Here is a 16,770-nt window from a genome sequence, read left to right on the forward strand (position 1 = left end):
ATTATTCTTGATGACCTTTTGTTTAATAGGGAAGGAAAGGGACGATCCATAGATTTTATTGCACATTTGTCTCATTGAAAATTACTGCATTGATCAATGATCCACCAATTTAAGCTAATTGATTTTATTTAAGCTTTAAATTATTCAGTTAGCCTTAGCTTTCGTTGAAATTACTGAACTTGGAAACAAAATTAGGCGATGTTTCAGTATATCCTTACCCGATCAAAATGTTTACCAGGAGGAAGTGGATGACTAGCTGTTGGTGGATTAGAATGACCAGAGAAGGTTCGGCTATTTTGAGGAGCTCGACCAGGCAACCAAACAATTGGATAGCGTTTCAAGATGCCTAATACCGGTCCATGAACAAAACGTCCAACTTGACGTCCAAAGAGAAAGTCCATGTGAGACCATAGAGGATCAGGAACTCTATATTCAGCCATAAGCGGACCTAAAAGTCAATAAGTTCGTTAAATTGCTGTTTATAATTCAAAATTAATTCATTATTTCTTGAAAGGCTATTTCAACTATTGCTATTTTCACCTGATGTAACATACAAATAACTTCTTGCTGTCCAACAGATAAGTACCTTCAGTTATCGCACATTAACTAATTTTTTTTGCTAAATATTTCTCAGAATTCTCTAATTTTCAATTGGAATTGAAGATTGGATTATCAAGAAAAACTCGTGTATTTAATTCCAAGCTCTCAGCTTCAAGTCAGATTTAGTTGATTGCTGTTATCTTAAAATCTTAACCGGTTGACTATGCGATAAGTTGTGAAGTTATAATACGTTGCAAACACACATTCTGAGTTAGATTCAATTATGTTAAGATTTGTCGCTTTCCTAGACCTTGCTAGACTTTACTAAAGTTTATCTATTAACAATGTCTGAGTTTAATGAATTATTATTGCTTACGTCTTAGAGTTCGTCTGACTGCGTCCATTTCTTCTGCTCCACAAAACAAGTCATTTTCGCTCCAAAACATAACCATGTTACTTGTATCCATCCTATCAAAGCGGAAATCTGGTGGTTCTGATCGTCCGTACTTGGCCATATTCTTCTCTGGACCAAAGTCGAAAAATTGTGTCCTTTTCGTTATCATTTGCTTGTAGTGGACAACATTTTGTGCTGATGTTCCTGCTGGAATGTATGAAAAGTAAACTGGCAGTCGAGTAATGTTCAACTGTGCCACATTGAGTCCGCCCATTATTTGAAGAACATTTGTACATATGAAATGAAGTTTTGTTGCACAAACAACTTCTGGAAAGAGCTCCAGTAAAGAAGCATGGGGAAGGAAAGGTCCACCAACTGCGAGTAAATCTTTCATCAACTCTTCATCTGTTAGTATATGTTTCAATCCATCTTTAGTTGTTGTTAAATTCATTATTGGAGCCAACATGATAAGAGGCTTCAAAATCGAAGCATATTCTGGTCGCTCTGCAAGTAACATAAAAGCTATTGTGGTGCCTTGAGAATGCCCGATATACGCTATTTCAGATTGTCCAGTTTTGTATTGAATATAACTTATTGACGCTGGAAGGTCTTTAAAAGCCATTTCATCATAGGAGAAGTTCCAATATTTTTTATCTGAAAGGATAAATCAAATCATCAAATTAATTTACCGTAAATGTATGACAGTTAATTTATCGTTTTACATCATTTACCCTTAAATGGACTCATTTTCGTGTGGTTTGTTGAATAAGTATTTCCTCTTGAATTGGGCATCCAAACATCGTATCCATGGTCAGCCAATAGAAACCCTAAATTGTTACCAACTTCAGGATGTCGATCTCGATAATGGTTTACTGGATCTTTATCTTCTATCGGACCGTGAAAGTACTCTCCTCCTCCGGGTGAATTCACCAGGAAAACCATTGAAGACAATAGAAGGCCATGTTGGACGAGGACAACTTTCTTTGGTACATGAACATATTTCGGTGATATTATCCGATGAGCTTGCAATATGTAACCATCTTCAGTTGTTATGTAATGAGATTCACCTATGTAACCCCGAGATTGAATGTAAATCAATGGAGGCACAAACTCATCAGGATCCCCTTCACATTTGATTATCACTGGAAAGATAATTGCAAACAAGAAAACAGTCCATAGATAAGTATCTAAGTAATTACCATGTTTGTTAAACATTTTGATTGCGACTTGTGGGCTTTTGAATAAATCCCTTTGTAATACCAATAATTATCCATTACCATTGAACCGCTGTAATTTGAGCTTGTCAGTTGTCTGTTTAATTTGTAGTTTAATTTAGTGTACAATTTGATTTATGCTTTTACCAAATTTTCCAAATGCAAATCATTACAATCAACAGAGGCTGTTGATCTTTTAACCTTTGATTCACACCTGTTGATTGATAATAAAACAATTTAATGATTTTACTTTACAACATTGTTTAACTAAATAATTAAAAACTGTATCTCATCAGTGTTCATCCATAAAATATTAACACTTGATTTTACGATGACTTTTATCAACATTTTGATTCATAGTTGCACTGGATTAGCCTTCGACATTTTTAATTACCTATTAATCAAGTATTATTTTGATTGGATAAAACAGGATTCAATAATATTTTTGATGAGCTTTCATCAATTTAGATTAATACCTTTAGGACATCATCCAAACATCAAACATTAGAAGTTATTGTTTAATTTCAATTATCAAATCTGTTCTAATTTTACTAAATAATTTATAGATACATTTAGGTCATTTAATATTCATGTTAATGGATCATTTTAATCAATCAAAATCACCGTCATCATCACAACACCATCAAATTATTAGCTTCATTTCCTTATGGTAGACTTGAAAAGGGGTAAAAAGATACTAATGATAGAAATGATTCCTTTGAAGCTCAATTGATTTAGGGTTTGTCCTCAACCTTCAATTGCTTATGATGACATACTCTATGTTCACTTCGATAGCACCATGTAGGTACAGGTTTAGGATAATGAATTTTAATCAGACAAGAGCAGTTATGTGTTGAAAGTCTTGATATTGATGAACAGATTGTTGACCGCCCGCCATTACCAAGCTTGCCAGATAAACCAGAAAAATTGGACTGCCCTAAACTTGAAGTGAAATAAACAGCAATCATAGAAGAAAAAACATGATTAATTAGATCAGTGAATTACATTTGAATGAGCAAACTATAGATGGTTATAAAAACTTGAACATCCCTTTTTTTCAGAGCGTTTTGTCCCACTTTCTTGTGTCTCTTTTCAAGTGGTCTGATATCCTCATTGAGTGCTAACCGAATGGTCAACATATCCACTCTTTTCATCTATCGTCTGATATGTAATATTTCATATTACCACGTGGTTTCTCCTTTTCTTTACCTAAAAGTACTCGAAACAAGAAAGGCGAGCTTCTTCACTTTCTTACTAAATACCCAAACTTTTTTTTCCCAATAACCAGTCTCTCTTTTTACTTGCAATGATTAATGGGTAATGTTGAGAAAATTTCAAATCTGCTCTTCTTTTTCTCTATTCACTTGTTTAATGTATTAGATCTCAATTATATTGTTTTAATTTTCTCTCCAGTTATCAATTTAGCATTATCTTGTTACCAGTGTACTCTTTTTCAAGGTGGATGTTATACAATTTAAATCACACAACTATAATCAAACCCTGTTCCGATAATCAGACGATAAAGTTAACCTTTTTCATATTCTCTCTTTTTATTTCTTCTGTTTCCTATGTTTCTCGCATTTTTATTCTCGTTTGTTGTTGTTTTATCAAAATCATAATTACGTTTAAATTTTACCAACAATTAGTGTAAGTGACTGCTTGTTATTAATTTACAATGAAAATTGCAAAATATTATCACCAGTGAACAAGCTTCATTCGCCTTCCATACTCATTTTATCTTTGGTTTTGTTGCAGTTCCATGTGGATAGTTTTTCATCGACTGATCTGGTTTATTTAAGCTGTTTACCAACAGCTCATCGTAAATCAAACTAAAAGTTATAATCTCAACATCCTCATTTTAAGTTTGGTTTGTTTCAGCTAACAAGTGATGGTAAAATTGTCAAAATATGAAAAAATTGCCACTGCCATTGTTTGGCTGGTATATTTTGTTTATGTAAGTAAACCATTGACTATTTTTTCTTCATCTTTTCATTTGACAAGCATTTAATTCTTGATTTATTGTTTCATTTTTTCCATGTAATTTCAGGGCATTGCTACTTCTCTCATGAATACAACTATAATTGATCTCACCGAGATTCTACAAACGGATGTATCAACTGTTTCATATGGACTTCTATCTCGAGCCGTTTTTCACTGCATTGGAGCTCCATTATGTGAGTTGAAAGCCGTTTTTCGTAGACTTCCTATAATAGATCCTGTTCATTTGTTTAATTGTGCCAATTGGCAATGTGGGAAATAAACAATCTAAATGATGATTTATCTCGAAGATTTCTTAAGTGTGCCAGCCAAGCTACTATTTTGAAGTAAACACATTGTTTTGTCTTATTATCATCATTGTTGTTTATTTTCAACAAGGTTTTCTTTTTGTTTCAACCTGTATTCATTGCTACCAGTTTTTTTATCCATTGTTCTGTGAACTTTAACCTTTTAACAACAAACTTTGCCTCAATCAGAATCAAAAATCAGGGACAATTAAGATTAGATCATGATCAAATTTTCTTCGAACAAAGACAAGATTTTCAAGAGCCTAGTTTTCTGGGCATTGCATTTTTAAGAATTGCATTTGCTCTTACTCTTTGATATTTTATTTCAAAAGAAGCACTTGATCCCTCGAGTGAAATGTTACTATTATTATATAATATTTTCTTATTTCAACTTGAATTTAGTTCAGTGCATGAACTATCAGTTATCAACTAGACTATTCATGGAATAATTTCAGACTAATTTGAGACAACCTCGGATAAGAGCTCAGACATTTATTTTACAATTTTTTATTCCCTTCAAGCATCATAATCTCAAAAGTGACTATAATTATTACGATGTCATTAATATGGGTATTTTTTCCACATCTTATAATCCAATAACTTTTCCATGCTTATTTGACATTATTTTCCTTCCATTACACAAGTTATTCGACATTGAAAAGCTAGACTTTCTCTCTTCTAACCCATTTATTGCTAGATTATCCTTTTTAAGCTATTGAATTAAGATTACTGAAAGAGCCAAGAATATATAATATAAATGTTATCCAATAGTTTGACATTTTTTTAATCATGTAGTTAACTCATGCCTTCCAACACAGTCTAGTGATTGTTCCGTATTTAAGATGCAATCTTTGAAGACAAATCAAGGTTATTCAACTAAATCAGGAAATACTTTACTTTTTGCGATTTTTATCACCAATAATTGATTTACGAGCATTTCGTCAGATATTTCAAGACTTGTTGCCTTTTGATTTATTATCAAATTACATTTAAAAGTTTATAAATTAAGATAATTTTGAGATCACTAATTTTTTTACTCTTTTTCAATTTTCAGTTGGCTGGACATTTACATTATTCAGTCGAGAGTTTCAATATGCTCTATCGTTGGCTTTATTTGGTCTCGGAACTTGTTTTACTGCCTCATCAAAAACATTTACCACTTTCATCGTTTTCAATTCACTCGCTGGTTTGGCTACTTCTGGTGTCGACATTGCCTCCTATGTTATACTTCTAGAAATTTATAAGGAAAATGCCAACCCTTATTTGCAAGCCATGGGTGGATTTTGGGGTCTCGGACAAATTTTAGCCCCTTTGATCACTCGTCCTTTCCTATCTTCTGATGAAACATTTGAAACAGGAAATACTACCATCACTAAACACATTCCTACATCGATTCAAATTCCTTACAATGTGCTTGGAATCGCTTGTGTCGTTGTTGGAGGTTTCGTAATGATATTCACTTGTTTCTACGAAAATCAAAAATCAAAATCATCTGACCATTCACCAAAGACCAAAGTTGAACCTGACCTGGCCTCAAGATCTTCATCATTATCTGCATCATTTCGTGAAAACATTGGGAAACACCCAATTAAGAGGGAAGATTCCTTTTTATTGCCCAAAAAACTGCCTAAAGGTTATTATATAACGATAGTCCTTCTTGCTGCCATCCTCGTCAATTTTCAAATTGGACTTGATTTAGATTTTTTCAATTTCCTTCACACCTATGCTGTTGAAGGTCCAACTAAAATAACCAAATCTGATGCTAGTTATCTAGTGTCATTGTGCGGTTTCGTTCAACTGGCTTCAAGATTTGTTTCAATTTTCATTTCCATTTACATTCGACCTGGTACTATCATATCTGTCTCGTCTCTAATTACCCTTGCTGCTGTCATTTCTCTAATATTTACGGGAACAACAATTACTGGTCTATGGACAGGAGCTATAATACTATCAATTGGACTCGCTCCAATCGGTTCATCCATCTATGCATACCTCGAGGAAAGAATGACTGTTACTAGCACAATTGCCGCTATCTTGAGCTTTTCAAGCACTATTTTATCAACGTCCGGACCTTATATTGTTGGCAACGCCATATCAACTGATCCATTTGTATTTATCCTTTATATCCTGATCTGCAATGTCTCAGTAATCATCATGTATATAATGCTGGTAATAGCTGAAGTCTGGCGACGTCGATATTTAGAAAAGCAGAAAAATTTAAACACACTTTTTAATAATCGACCAAATTACATCTCTAAACCATGATTCTCTTTTTCTGAGAAAAATCGTTACCATTATAGCTTTTTGGTGGCTCAATGAAAATTAGTAAATTATATTAACAAAGAAATGTCAAACGGGTTAACACATTCAAAAGATTGGAAACGACAAGACAGAAGTTACTTGTGATGAAGTTTGGAAACCGATAAATATCAAAACCATTCCAACTCTAATCTTTCAACTTCAGTTTCCGTGGCCAATCTAAAAACATATCATGAATCATCTAGTCCAGCACTATTTAACTAAAAAATTGAACAAAACATTTTGTTTACTATTTTTCAAGCATATCAAACTATCGACTATTGATAATCATCCAATACATTTAATTAAATTTAACGCTTGATCTATCTCGCTTGTAATCATTTGTCTTTATTATCGGTCTAAAAGTGTTTAGAAGCTAATGGTTTGGTTGAGTTTGAGTATTTTCGAGTCGACTGGCTACTAATTGATTGATACTACTTAATTGATATAAGATGCACTCAAAATTATTGATATGGTGGTGGTTCCATAATGTGAAGTTAACCAGAGAACAGAAATGAAGAGGGAAGACGCAATGATTATCAACATGATGTATGATTTATTCATCCCTTTCAAAATTTATTCAGGAAAATGGAAGAAAAGGATGGTAATGGCAATCGTTAGTCATTTAATAGAACCTTATCCGAATCAAATGTTGAATTTGTGAGAGAACATCAATGATAATTCGATTTGAATTGTTTTCTCCATCGCAATGCGAATAATTATGCTTATGAATATGACGATGATCATGATCGGCTATTAGTCTATGTACCTAGGAAGATGGAGATGGAGACGAGGACGAAGGAGAAATTTACAATTTTTTTAATCATTACTTTTAGGTGCATCAGCATAATTAACAATTGATGCTGAATTTTTGTCTCCAACAGGCAATTTTTGATTAACTAACATTGACAGGGTCAGCAATTGAAAATAATAGAGTGAATTGATAGTGCAATAATTGTAAAGGTAATAATAATAATAATGATAATAATAATAGTATAATTAAATGATGTACTCAATGTTATTAGATAGATTGAGATAGTGATTGACCCCTTTGAGCAATAGGGAGAAGAGTGAAAATAATAAGCCAAATTAAAATCAAATTGAGACATCAATCAAATCAAATAATTGGAACTAAATGCGCATGAAAAAATTTTGTGTCATACAATGAGAAAGAAAGCAATTTCAAGATGAAATCGTTGATTGAATAGGATTGGAAAAATAAGATTTACAAGTTGATTGTTAATTTAAGGCTACTGATTTTGTTGATGATATAGTGAGCAAATTTGAATAATTAAAAGCAATTATTCAAATTTAGATCGACCATCAGAAACCTGTGTCACATGATTATATTGATTGTAAATAATAATTGATTAACAGAAATTGGAGGATAATTGAAGGTTGATGTGAGTAAAACATATCTAATACAATAGTAAACAAATCAATTAATTAAAATTTGATTGAGAAATAATTTGGGATCAATTAAAGTTAATATTAACCAATAAGACTATTCCTGATTGATAGAGAATGGCAAGGATAGAAAGGATAGATTCATGGGGATGGAGAAACATATGGTTAGTTTAGGGAACGTAGACGTTTCTAATTGTAATTTAATGGTCTTTGCTTTCAAGGATAAATTTGTTATCAATGAAGCAAATTAAGGAATGACTCAGGAAAATCCAGAGAAAATAATTTCAGAAAAGTTAACCAAGGTAAGTTGAGGGGTTAGGGAAGTTGCCTGTTATCTGTTTCATTTGTAAATGTTAAGTCAAAGTGGAATCCCTAATTTCCTTGCCATAGACTGAGGACATAATTACTAACTATTTGATCATCAAAAGAATTAATCTTTTTTTCTTGTTGTAAAAACACAAAATGCGCATCACAATTAGCTTTGCCTGTCAAACTAGCGATATTTGTTTGTTTCTAGATTAGCAAGGGGCATGAAAAAGTGAAGGCTGTTGGGTTGAAATAGTTTCCATTGATGAGCTGGTTGATGAACATAACGATGATGGTGACAATGCTGGTAATGATAAACTAATGAAATAATGATAGTGATCCAGAGAAGTTTAAAGAACTGGCAAGAAGAGAATTAATAAATGTTGATTCTCTTAGTTATCGTCTTCCGACACATATGGCAAATTGATAAGGTACTCGAACAGTTAGCACATGCACCATGACCACAAAGAAAGATTACGTTTTTAGTGCTTTCTAAACAAATTCCACATGTATTGGCTTCTTCGATCTCCATGATTTTGGTTTCAAGGTATTGTAACCTTTGAATTGGATCAGAAATATTTAATTCACCATCAGGTTTGATCGTGAGAGATTTGGCTTGAAAATTATTGAGCAGTGAGGTTGTTGATGATGATGGTAATGGACCAAATGACATGTTAGATGATGAATTCGAAGATGAAGCTCCATGATCTACAATTCCGTAAATTTGTCCATTACTTGATTCTATGTATAATAATTTTTTAATCACTTGTTTACAGCTAATGCATTTTTTCATCCGAACGATACAATCACTACAATCGCTGCAACAAACTTGATGAGTACACGGATAGAAGCGAATGTTTGCAAAATTTTCATCACAAATCAAACATTTAATATCCGTATTGTTGGCTTCGCTTGTTGCATTTAATTGGTTACTTGCACTATCAGAGGTCGACGAATTGCTCGAAGTCGGATTATTGTTGTTGATGTTATTTGTATTACTGCTAGTTGATGTATTGGCTGGATCCGTGCCTTCAAGAGACTGTTTATCAGCTGAATAGATTTCTCTTGAGCTTTCAGCTAACATTCCTAGTTCATTCAGCCAGTCTTTTAATGTGTAAACATCAGGCTTTTTATCTTTAGCTTGTTCAACTCTTTTCATTTCTGTTGAGAGAAAAAAAACAAATTCGTATTAAATTCATGTTTCAATTTTCCCATTAACAGTGGTGTGGACATGAATCCAGAATAAGATCAATAGTTAAGTTCACCTCAAACTCAACTATTTGCAAATAGCAAACTAAACAAAAGATATTTTGAACAATGCAGAGCCAAATCAGTGAATTAGGGCGACAAAATGAAAACAGTGTCAACAGAAGATTAGACATCATTAGATTTCTTTTTACATTAAAGTTGCCTGCTAAGATTTGTTTAATTAATGAAAGCATCTCGAGATTCAAGAACTCGATATGGAAAGTCTAGATTGTGACAAATTGCTAACAGATAGTGTTTGTATTGAAATTAAAAAATTGACTAATTTAGAGATGATTAAACTCAGATTACACTCTATGCATAATCAGTGTTGTATTCAATCTCATCATCTAATTATGCCTATTGTTTAAAGCAAATTGAAGGCGTTAATGTTTGCTATTGAAAATATAATGGAAAATAATGAAAGTTATAGATAAAAGGTGAATGATAGAATGATTTAACCTCGCGTGAATGACAAAAAATTCAATAGTCAATTAAAACTCTTTGTCCAAACATTAAAGTAAATAATAGATGCGGATGAGGCAGAGAAAAAAATAATTATGCAACTAATGTTTTGATTGGGACTAAATATGAGCGATGGACTTCAATAAAGTGAATCCAATAAAACATCTTTCAGTGAAAGGAGTGTATTGTAAACGAATAAATTCTTAAAGAAAAAAGGGAAATCAAACGGTTAAGAGGTAAAATGTGCTTTTAAAGCTTTACAGAAACGTTTGTTGCCATAAACTTGATAAGTTGAATTGAAATGTCAGGTAAGCTAAAGCGATGAAGTAAACTTGGAAAAACCCAAATAAAAAAGGTGATCCCCTGACGTTGATACACTAAAATTGGTGATGCATTATCATTATCAATATATTATTAGCATATATTGACATTATTTTTCCGTGAAATACTAACTTAAGGATAAAAGTTGAGTGAAAACAAATACGAACTAATTAATAGAAATCGCAGACAAAAGCTTCGATGAGACTCATGAACTAATAGAAAACATCAAAATGATATTTGAGCTGGTTTAACATTAGATTAAACGATTGAATCACATGAAAGCTGCTGTTCGTTCCCAACAGAAAATATAATCATCAATTTACTGATGGAACCAGTTTAACTGTAAAATACTAAATTGAAAGATTGTTTGTGCAAATTGAAATGTTTTCAACAAATTTGACCCGCGTTTAGAAACTTTGATTTTTTCAAACCTCATGTACGTTGAAAGGAACTAATGCTGAAGTATTGAAAAATTTTGCTGGCTAATTATTCGAAATTTTTCTTGAAGCGAGAAATAACAGATTGAAAAAGATTTACCTAAATCAGCTCAAATTGTCATGTTAAAAATAATTATGATAGATGGAATATACTATTGTGTCGTCATCTAAATCAAGAAGGAAAGAGAAAAATTACCAACCTGATATGTTTATAACGCATTGAGGATTGAGAGTCCATGTTTTACCTTCGAAGCTAACTCTAAGATCACCATCAGTATAAACTTTAACAACTCTACCAGTTGATCCAAGTATATTTGTCATATCAGGTACATATTCACCGTGATAATGCTGTAGTTTTTTAACTAGATCCTCATCATCAATAACTTTGACAAGATCACCAATTGCAAAACAACTATACTTTTCCAAGGCGTCGGGGTTAAAAGTCCAACGCATTCGGCATTTGTCAAATTGAACTCTTATATCACGTTTATCTGTAATTCGGTGGACAATTCCGACTTTATTTATATATTGAGCCATTCTAGGATTCCATCCTCCGTGGTCTTTTTGTAATGTTTTAAGATCGTCGACAGTGGAAACAGCCACTCTCACTTTATCACCAATATTGAAAGGACAACTTCTAGCCATCGCTCCGACGGATGAAGAAGATGAAGATGAAGAGGATGATTGTTGCTGTTGTCTTTGTTGTGATGAGGCTATTTGAGGTCTGGCTGTAGCTGCGGCGCCAATTAAAGATTCAGGTGGACCGGAAACAACAAAATTTTGTCCAAGTATTGGCAAATGATCTCTATAATAATAACCACCGGCAGCATCTACAACACATTTAAGATCGACTTTTCCTTTGTGACCTACACGATAAACGTTGGAAGATCTTTGCCATTTAACACTAGCAACACTGCGACCAGAGGCTGAGTCCCAATCCCGAATGTCAATCACTTCACCAATTTTACCATCACCTCCTATTGAAGTTAAAAGTAAAATGTGTTGGAATAATCATTCATTGGCTCCACCTTTTTATCTATGATCTCGTTCATCTCTCATTCTCTGTTTATTCACTGTCTCACTTGACTACTGCATATCATATCACACAACGAATTTTATTGTGATCAACTTACCATCTTGTAGGTCCCACTCCCAATCGTAACCTCGTACAACTCGGGCTCCTTTAAATATTCCTCGGGCCTGTATTTTCACTGTATTGTTAAGGGACCTCTTTGGCATCTCCAAACTGTAGTCGGTGAGATAAAAAACATTAGCAAAAACAAATATTTCCAATTCTCAATCTAAAAGACTAGTGTAAAATCTAGATTGCTAAGACCTTGGAAGATAGGAGCAAGATGCAAAAGTAAGATGGATTAATTAATACTAGATAAACCGAAGACTACAATATCAATAAATTAAATGATAATAGCCGAAAAAGTAAAAGCTAACACTAACAGTAAGCTCAATTGATTTAGATTTGAGAGACAGAAAGTTGAATTAGAACTAGAGAACTGTAGTAAATAGCACTGCTTCGGTTAAAAAGAGAGAAAAAAACCAACCCGAGATGGTAAATCGTATCAATCCTGATAAACGGATGGTTCAAGTCATGAGCTCCTTTCATGTAACACGGTGTACATAGGTCAAATTCAATACATGTTGAACATTGCCATCTCATACCAATGATACCAGCGGATCCACATTCATCACATTTAACTCTTGGATGGTATGCACCGGCAGGTGCATTGTCTAACACCCTTAAATCATATGACCCTTGATATCCAACTCTATAATTACTTCGAGACCCAGAGTCCCATTGAACTACAACCGTTTTAAAAGGTATAGTGGATGAATTGCGATGGCCAATCTCTACAACAGTTCCAACATGCCCTACTCCGCCATCTTGCAGGCCCCACTTCCAGTCCGGTCCACGGACAACTCGAAGTCCTAATTCCATAGATTTACAAGGATGATGAATAAAGATGGAAGCGAAGACTTATCAGATGAAACAACGAGTACTTGAACTATAGAAAACACACACACAAAAATGAGATTTCTGTTAACCTAATTGAAAGAGGGGACAAAAAAGGCAAAAAATTAATTTATATGAACTGTAAATCTCATTAATTTACCGAAATGTACCTTCAAATGTTTGAAGTGTTATCCTTGGTAACATCCATCAGGCTGAACTCCAGTTTGGCAAGAATATTTATAAAAAAAGTGACTTTACAATAGTAGACCCACTCAAATTTTAACAAAATAATATAAACAATTTACTTTTTTTCCAGGTGGTCAAACTCTAGATTAAAGGCCAGTTCAATAAACATTAAAAACAGAATCATGATTAATAAAGTACATGAAACAATCTAGTACTACGGTTATAAAGAAAAAATAAATATTGAACAAATTGAGATTTATTCAGTTTTCAGTTTATTCTCAGGTGATAGTTGCTGGCGCCACTGTTGTTATCAAGAACACAAAATAAATATAAATAAACGAAATCAAATATCAAATACCAGCGCCATCTTTTTTGTCAAAAGCAAATCTGATTGACAAAGTAAATGTTTGTGAGTAAAAAGTAAGATGTCACTATCTGTATACTAAAAAATGAACAGTATTCATTGAATATTTTGAACCGTTTAACTTTAGCGATGTTGAATCAAAACGGTTCATAAAATATCTAATTCAAATGGAATGAGAAATCCGTATTCATTGAAAATTTATTAATCAATAGTTTTTGTGTCTCGCAAATGTAACTAGAGTAAAATTTATCATTTGACTTATATGTAATTTAAATATTGAAACATGAGCAAAAACTCACTTTCGTCACCTAATAATCAAGCTAACCGTCCACCATCTCGATCATCATCACGTTCATCGACAACCAAGCTTAATCGTCTACCTGGAGATAATGTGCTCTTTGCTCCTGTTTATCAACAGGAGAAGCTTGAAAATCTTCATAATAAACTAAAAGAATCTACATCTGAAGTTACTTTGATGAAAGAAAAACTTTTGGAAAAGGCTAAAGCTACTCTTAATCTGAATAGACTACCTCAACCAGGATCTTTTATACCCTTTTTTCATTTCGACGAATTCAAAGATGTTCATTTATCTTTTTTGCAACATAACCCACCCTACACTCCATGGTATTCAATAACTGAAACTCATTTTGGACAAGGAACTATTGAACTCCATAAATCAGTTTATAGCATACTTTTGGAGCACCAAAATGAAAGATATGGCCCAGAACAAAGTGAACAGATTAATCCTACTGATCATGACTTCCTGATTGACATTGATCTTGATGATTCTTATCAACCATCTTATACCATCACAAATTTACACTGAAAAATTACCTTTGATCTTTGCTGGACACCAATACAAACCTACTGTAAAACAGGAAAAATCAGTCTCTCGAGTTAATTTAGAGTTAATCATGTTCAACTGTTCGATTTTGCAAATCGATTTACATTTTATATTTAATTTTCAACAGACCGGTCAGATTGAATTAAATGTAACTCATTATTACTGTGTTACTAATAAATATTGGACTAACAGTACAGTTACTCTATCGTCTTTCCACTTTATTAGATAGTTTAAGATATCCAGAAAAGATTCAAAATGATTCCAAATAAACATTGTTTTTTATTATCCAATATTTTACATAATTTAACCAAAAATTTGATTAGAAAAATTACTGATTACAAATAACTAAGAATCAGAAGATTCTTTATCAAACTCATTAGCTGCTTGCAGGTTTTCGGCTGCCTTTATTTTATCTCCACTAGTTCCATCCACAAACATGTGAGGTAAGCTATTACCAAAGTAGATTTTAGTGTTTGCTGCAATTGATTCGTACTTTTTAATTTGCATATATTCAGGGGTAAATAACAATTGATTTGCTCTAGCCTTCTTTTCAATAGCATAGTACTCTGCATCTGCTCTCATCTTTTGCCGATCTATGTACATTTCGTCTTCAATAGAAGCCATCGTTTTCAAAGATTCCTTTTCCATAATTTTCTGTTCGAATTGAATTTTGGATACACTAGCCACTTTTTCAGCTTCAATGAGAGCCTTTTTCCGCTCAGTTTCAGCGTCTTTCTCAACAACCTTCTGTCTTTGATGAGCTATTAGCAACTTTGTTTTTTCTCCTTCCATCTTTTCATAATTTTGTCTAATTGTTTCGGGTATTTTGGGCTTAGTAACTCGAACTGCAAGTATGTATAGCCCAGGAGCCATATTGACGAGATCAACTTGCAATGCAGTCTTCAAATTTTCGTCTATTTGGTCAAACAGATCAATGTAAACTTCTTGTAGACTGTGAATACTGCAGAATTGATTGAGTTCGTGGTGTACTTTGTTGAAAATTAAGGCCTTGTCATAATCAGCAGTGTAATTTTTTACAACATCGTATACAGCGTCAGCTCGCAAAAGATTCACAACCTCGATTCTATCAAAGTAAATCATTACTCCACCGCTAGTACCACAAGGAACATTTTTCACTTCATCTGTTTGTAAGGTTACTTGAATTGATCGGAATGAGGTAATGAATGGAACCATCATATGATAACCAGGATGGGATGTATCCTTGAGCAAAGCTCCTCCACGATAATATACACCAACATGACCTACAAAGTAATAATTTACCAATTGATGAAAAGGGGAAATAATTCAAACATTGCTAACACGCATTTGAATGACAAAAGAATATTTTACAAAATATTTGATGATATATACATACCTTCTTCAATTTTATGCAAAGACGAATGAATTATAGCTACAATAGCTCCAATTGTAGCAACTAAATAAGAAACATTAGCCATGGCAAAATAAACAATTAAATCTCTATGTTTACCGAACAAGAAAAACCGGAGGAAAATGAATGGCAGAAAAAGCGAATGACTACCAGTGAGATGGCGCGCAAATTGAATTTTGGGTTAATGGATCTTCCAATCAATAACTTGGGTATAAATATTTTATATTTTTTAAACTTCTCTTCTTGAAACAAGATAATTATTGTATTTTTATTCAGATCCACCAAATACAATATTACTATCGATTTCCTCGCGAATATTCGTAAAACTCTAGAAATAATGTTATTATTACTTGCTTAAATCTCGTACTTCTCATGGCAAAGATTTCAAACATTGTATTTCCACGTCGCCAGACTTGTTAATTGCTTATTTTAAATTGATATTGCATATTGGCCTTTGATCTTTCTTTCTTTTACTTTTTTCTTGCAATGATTTAATGTTAATTTTAGTAATTTATTGAAATAGTCATTTAGAGTGAACAATACAGTGTATGAGTTAAAAATGAATGGGTTGTACTCGATATTGAGATTTGAATAATTGTGATTTAATGTCATGAGTCAAGAATTGCTGTGAAATGAAATTTTTAAATCAAACAAAATATTACAATGAAAAGAATCAAGGTTAATTATAAAGAAAAATCGTTCATCAGTTTAAATAATTTTCAAACTTTATCCATTCTCGTTTGATCCTGATTCAGTAAGTTTCTTCAGCCCCTTTAATGGCAATTATTAGCAAAAAAAGAAAGGGTAAAACAAAACAAAAAACAAATCATCACATATTGGCATCTATTGATTCACAAATTAAAATAGTAAAATAAAAGGTTAACAAGTAGATATTGAAAAATAATTTTTCATTTCAATGCATCTTCGTTTATTTTGGTTCATTTAGAAAGCTTATTTTAATCTTAAGGAAGTCTCTGACGACATTAACCAACCATTCAAACTCATTTCTAGATTTTTATCAAAATTATTCTTAGATTATCTCAAGTTCCAAAACCATAATTTTGAATGTCTATATGCAGTTAAATTCCGTGTTAGCAATAATAAC

At 32.7% G+C, this 16,770-nt stretch overlaps 4 protein-coding genes across 4 annotated transcripts in view; 1 reads left to right on the forward strand and 3 right to left on the reverse strand.

The window, feature by feature from the left end:
- Nucleotide 1: 1 nt before the first annotated feature.
- Nucleotides 2–2,164, reverse strand: LOC107371193 (lysosomal acid lipase/cholesteryl ester hydrolase). The gene is made up of 3 exons (XM_015939210.3): nucleotides 1,666–2,164; nucleotides 917–1,588; nucleotides 2–448 (listed from the first exon to the last, which is right to left on the reverse strand). Exons 1-3 carry the CDS (start codon nucleotides 2,147–2,149, stop codon nucleotides 204–206), a joined length of 1,401 nt encoding a protein of 466 aa, XP_015794696.2. The 5' UTR covers nucleotides 2,150–2,164; the 3' UTR covers nucleotides 2–203.
- A 439-nt stretch (nucleotides 2,165–2,603) lies between these two features.
- On the forward strand, nucleotides 2,604–7,057 carry LOC107371192 (solute carrier family 60 member 1). Its single transcript, XM_015939209.3, has 4 exons — nucleotides 2,604–3,795; nucleotides 3,904–4,102; nucleotides 4,196–4,322; nucleotides 5,488–7,057. The coding sequence occupies exons 2-4, from the start codon at nucleotides 4,037–4,039 to the stop codon at nucleotides 6,696–6,698; spliced, it is 1,404 nt and encodes a 467-aa protein (XP_015794695.2). The 5' UTR covers nucleotides 2,604–3,795; nucleotides 3,904–4,036; the 3' UTR covers nucleotides 6,699–7,057.
- Nucleotides 7,058–8,664: 1,607 nt separating this feature from the next.
- Nucleotides 8,665–16,770, reverse strand: part of LOC107371069 (uncharacterized) — a 39,263-nt gene continuing 31,157 nt past the window's right edge. The window contains exons 9-12 of the mRNA XM_089268863.1: nucleotides 12,472–12,904; nucleotides 12,046–12,158; nucleotides 11,113–11,889; nucleotides 8,665–9,605 (exon numbers count right to left, since the gene is read on the reverse strand). Coding sequence (XP_089124989.1) covers nucleotides 8,818–9,605; nucleotides 11,113–11,889; nucleotides 12,046–12,158; nucleotides 12,472–12,904 — 2,111 coding nt within the window. The 3' untranslated portion in view covers nucleotides 8,665–8,817. The remainder of the gene's footprint in view (nucleotides 9,606–11,112; nucleotides 11,890–12,045; nucleotides 12,159–12,471; nucleotides 12,905–16,770) is intronic.
- On the reverse strand, nucleotides 14,535–15,775 carry LOC107371195 (erlin-2-B). The gene is made up of 2 exons (XM_015939212.3): nucleotides 15,651–15,775; nucleotides 14,535–15,537 (listed from the first exon to the last, which is right to left on the reverse strand). The coding sequence occupies exons 1-2, from the start codon at nucleotides 15,730–15,732 to the stop codon at nucleotides 14,621–14,623; spliced, it is 999 nt and encodes a 332-aa protein (XP_015794698.1). The 5' UTR covers nucleotides 15,733–15,775; the 3' UTR covers nucleotides 14,535–14,620.

The sequence above is a fragment of the Tetranychus urticae genome, chromosome 3 (genome assembly GCF_039701765.1).
Source record: "Tetranychus urticae isolate SD_2017Ah chromosome 3, NJAU_TeUrti_SD_1.0, whole genome shotgun sequence".
NCBI lineage: Eukaryota > Metazoa > Arthropoda > Arachnida > Trombidiformes > Tetranychidae > Tetranychus > Tetranychus urticae.